This window comes from Leptodactylus fuscus, chromosome 5 (assembly GCF_031893055.1).
Source record: "Leptodactylus fuscus isolate aLepFus1 chromosome 5, aLepFus1.hap2, whole genome shotgun sequence".
Classification (NCBI taxonomy): Eukaryota; Metazoa; Chordata; class Amphibia; order Anura; family Leptodactylidae; genus Leptodactylus; species Leptodactylus fuscus.
Genome location: NC_134269.1, coordinates 1926898 through 1931727, shown reverse-complemented (window position 1 = coordinate 1931727; position 4830 = coordinate 1926898). Strand labels below are relative to the sequence as shown.

Below are 4830 nucleotides of genomic sequence, written 5' to 3'. Positions count from 1 at the left end.
TAATAAATAAACAAGAAAAAATAAATAAAAAATAAAGAATAACAAATAAAAAATGAAAAATGAAAAATATACAAGAATAATGTCATTGACTACAATAGATGCCATGATGAAATGAATGCACATACAAATTCCTAAGAAGAAAAATCATGCAAAAGAATGGAAATAATGAAAGGGAATTTGTATGTGCATTCATTTCATTTCGCGCATGCGCCGTACATACCCATTCGGACGGCCGCGAGCGCGCCTGCGCGGCTTGAGCCAATGAGCGGCTCCCCGGCGCGTACTTTAATCTGACGGCACACAGCTGACTCTGGCTACATTCACACGCCAGAGGCAGCTACAGGTTAGCCAGAGCAGCACAGCGTTTCATTTGAAACACCATCTCTTCATTCTTTTTGCGGGCCTGGGTGGCGTCACTGGAGGTAAGGACCCCTGGACAACGAGCATATACAGGTTTATTAGCCCCATTACAAAGCACTATAATATGTGCATTTTGTTAACCCTAGGCTACACTGGAGCTACTTGCATAAGTACTAACACCCCTGTGGGATTCACATACTTCGCTACTGATTACAGGTGAATGGATTTCTGCATCCAAATGCTATGTTTTTGGTCTGTGTTCCTGTGTTTCAGTATGTTTCAACAAAGTATATTCTGGTCAACATGTTTTCATTACTCCCTAACAGCACTGACACAGATATGTTTACCTTCGTCATCAGCTATTATACCCGGCTTTTCTGGACATGGCTTAAATGTTATGTGTTTTGTTTTTGTTTTGTTCTTCTTTGTTTGTTTGTTTTGTTTCATTGTGTATATTGTGTATATGACACCTTCACCTGCGTGTGAATAGTTATCTAACACTAAACTATCGCATTATGTTGTAGAATCTGAGGAAGGTCTTGTTCGACCGAAAAACGTTTCACTCACACTTTACTTGAATAAATCACAAAGTTTGAACATCATCTCTTGTGAAGTCTCTCTATCTAATCAGTCCTGTGTATGTTACAGTCCTACACTATGTTTTAAACCAATGTTAATTCTAGTTCGTTCTTCGCTTAGTTGACCTTAAACAAATCTTTGACTTTAGGCACCCAAACCTCAATGATTCTAATATTTAAATCTTCTGTTTTCAGGTTACAAATCTAAATCTAAAGTTATGAAAGAATAAATATAATCATTATAAGACCAGAAACGTTTAAACTATGTTTCAAAAACGTTCCTGGAGACAAAACTTCTCTGTATATAGATGTGTATATGAATATAGAGATGAGATTTGTATATAAACTTTCCAGGTTACTTTTGTTACTCTTCTTTCTTTCTCTTTGTGTAAGTTCCCCCTGAGACGAGCAGCAGCCTCAGGATTTCCTTAGGGTTTGATCTTCCAGTGTATAAGAAGCTGAAGATCAGAGCCGGGATTTCTGCTTTGTGATAATTTCTATTGTCTACGCAGCCAATAAATCTAATCCTGAGTCTGGCTCCTCGTCCTCGTGTTACTTAGTTCATTACTGATTTATTTCTACCATTGACTAAATTCTAAGAAGAAATTCTTTACTAGTTTATTGGGAATCATCTTTTAGAAGTTTTTTTTCTATAATTTATTTTATTATTATTTGCTATAATTACTTGTTATTTGATGAGATTCTTTCTGTTTTCTATGACATATAAGTCTTTCTGGTGCCCACACGTAACATTGTTATAGAAATCTCCACTGCGGGGTCTGTATAAGATACATTGCTCCAGTCTGCTCCTTGGCTCTTCTTGTGTTCTGCAAAGTCTGTGATTTATCTACAAGGATTGTGGTGAGATATCTTGTTTTCAGGATGGTTTCCAATAAAAAATAATGATGTAACTTTATATGAAGCTCTTTCATTTCTATGTTTCTGTATGGGGCATGTACAATTCTTGTCTGAGTCAGTAAATGAATAGAGTGGCCTAGAGCCTTGTATTGGCCATTGGGACTATCACTCTATGTTAGTGCGGCAGTGTTGGGCTGTACTAAGAGGACTGTTATTTCTTCTCATCCTTCTGAGTTACTGTGTGACTATATGTGGGAACCTCATGGTCATCACCCCGCTGTCCTACCAGAGGATCCTCCGCTGGTCCATGTACTTCTTCCTGACACAGCTCACCACCTCCGACATCCTGACAACCTCAGACATTGTCCTGAACCTGCTTCATATCCTTAACAATAGCTCCCCTATATCTATTTTGGGATGTATTACACAGTTGTTCTCCTTTTGTTATCCTGAGTGTGCAGAATGTCTCCTACTGACACTGATGTCCTATGGCCGATATCTGGCCATACATGATCCCCTGGTTTATCTTTGTACAGTTTTCCTGAAATCTTTATTTCCGGGGTTAGGCTTTGCTGCAGCCTCAGTTATACCGACATCTATATCTCAGCTCCCATTGTGTAAGTTGAACTCCATATTACAGATACTATTGGATGCGTTATCTGCTTTTCCTTTACTTCTTGCCCTATTTTTAGTTATCAACATCTCTTATGATTGTATTTTATACACAATCTTGAAGATCCAGATCATTGAAGAAAAATAATTCCCCCACTTGGAGCTCGCTTGGCCGTGGTGTCCATATTCTATGGTACTCAAAAGTTCTTAATAGACCTTTGGAGGCATCGGAACACAATTCTACTTTGGAGGGGGAGGCTGATTTACCGTATGTCTGGGGCTTATGACAATTTGAAGAGAATGTAGAGATGTAGCAGGTTTTTTTTTTTTTTCTTATGGTAGAGTTGGAAGGGACCTCAAGGGCCATCGGGTCCAACCCCCTGCGAGTGCAGGTTTTCCTAAATCATCCCAGCTATATGTTTCTCCAGATTCCGCTTGAAGATTTCCATTGATGGAGCGCCCACCACCTCCCGTGGCAGCCTATTCCACTCTCTCACTCCCCTCACTGTCAGAAAGTTTTTCCTAATGTCTAAGCTGTATCTCTTTCCCTTTAGTTTCATCCCATTGCTTCTTGTACTTCCTTGTGAAGGTTGGTGTAAGTGAAGGTTGGTGTCAGTTGATGACTAAGATTGTACCACAGAATGTTATCACAAGTCTTTCTATAATTTTTCAATAACTTTACTGCATTAATACAGATGTACATATCGGGTTGCGTATAGAAACTTGTCATACACAAACAGTCCAACCCCATTGGATACTTTGGATGTACGCATCAGAACGTAATAAAAAAAATCATCTGGTCCATAGAAAGTGTAACATTTTGTAAATCTTGTTGCAGAAGAACAACAAAAACATTTCACCAGTTCATAATTCAACAAAATTGGATCCAAAATGGAAAATTGTGTGTAATATGAAAAACTAAGTGCCCCCCATGAATCCATGACTTGTTGAACCATGTAGAGAACGGTAACTTTAGGTTTTCTCTGTGACTTTATCAGGCTCTCGCATCACTTTCATTTTTGGTGTTTTTTATATCCTGGAGACAGTAGAGGAGACGGATGGATAGAACTGCAGGAATAGACAATATACAAGGTTTATAAGGAGTCTACAGCGAATCAGTGACTTTGTTCCTCTTTGAATGTGCAGTATATAGAATGAGAGCACTGAAGTCTTTCCTTTTAAATTCTCACAATGACCGCATACAATGACTCCACAGTGTTTGAGTTTATACTTTTGGGATTTCCCGACCTTCACAATTTTTGGTTGCTTGTGTTCCTCGCTCTGCTCATTGTTTATGTGGTCACTTTGCTGGGGAACGTTCTCATTATTGGATTGGTGTCCTCTACTTCTCAGCTACAATCCCCCATGTACATCTTTCTCACTCACCTTTCCCTCTGTGACATCCTGATCAGTACAAATATTGGTCCGAACACCCTGAAGGTCATTGTATGGGGGAAATGTTACATATCTCTTCTGTCTTGTGATATGCAGTTGTATTTTTTCGGCGCTTCCGCACTTATAGAATGTTCTCTCCTCATGGTGATGTCCTATGACCGATACTTGGCCATCTGTGACCCGTTGCATTACTCGGCCATTATGAACCAGGCTCGGCCCCACTGTTTGGCCATGATATGTTGGGTTATTGGTCTCCTTTTGTCCATGATTGTAGAAATTCTTATATATCAACTAGACTTCTGTGGCCCCAACACCATTGACCATTTTTTCTGCGATCTTGCTCCAGTTCTTCAGCTTTCATGTTCAGATACAAAATTTGTGGAGGTCCAAGTGTCTGTCACGGTCATGACAGTTGTGTTCACGCAGTTGTTATTTGTTATGGTGACTTATATCTGCATATTCATGGCCATCCTAAGGATCTCTTCCACCCTTGGCAGACAGAAGGTCTTCTCAACCTGTAGCTCTCACCTTATTGTTGTGTCCACTTATTATGGGACACTTATTACACTTTATGTTGCACCATCGAGAGGATACTCCCTAAACCTGAGTAAAACATTTTCACTCCTGAACACCGTCATCACCCCGCTGTGTAACCCCATCATCTACACATTGCGGAACAGAGATATCAGAATTGCCATAAGCAAAAAAATATTTCAGAAGAAACTTTTAAGAGTCCAGAGACATCCAGGAACCCAATAGAGAGGTTCTGTTATCTCTTCTGCCCTAAAGACATTGGTATACACAGCTGACATATAGTGTAACTGGAGACAGCCCCAAACAAAGGGGAAATATGTGGTGTAAAAATTATAATCTACTGTACATATATTCTGTAAACAGTAAATTGTAAATTTAAGCAAAATACATTATAATGTATTTGTAAAGATAATAAAGAATTAAAATATACCCAACAGTTGTGCTAGTCAGACCCTGTGGTGCTGTATAGTCATTATTTTATATCTGGGTTTAT

The 4830-nt window shown here is 39.1% G+C and overlaps 1 protein-coding gene across 1 annotated transcript; it reads left to right on the top strand.

Annotated features, from left to right (window-relative positions):
- Positions 1 to 3599: 3599 nt before the first annotated feature.
- LOC142204242 (olfactory receptor 6F1-like) lies at positions 3600 to 4562 on the top strand. The gene has a single exon (XM_075275553.1). The coding sequence runs from the start codon at positions 3600 to 3602 to the stop codon at positions 4560 to 4562; it is 963 nt and encodes a 320-aa protein (XP_075131654.1).
- Positions 4563 to 4830: the final 268 nt, after the last annotated feature.

Bases quoted from the DNA above. Each gene is read 5' to 3' on its own strand.
- LOC142204242 (XM_075275553.1), top strand. From the start codon at position 3,600: ATGACCGCATACAATGACTCCACAGTGTTTGAGTTTATACTTTTGGGA.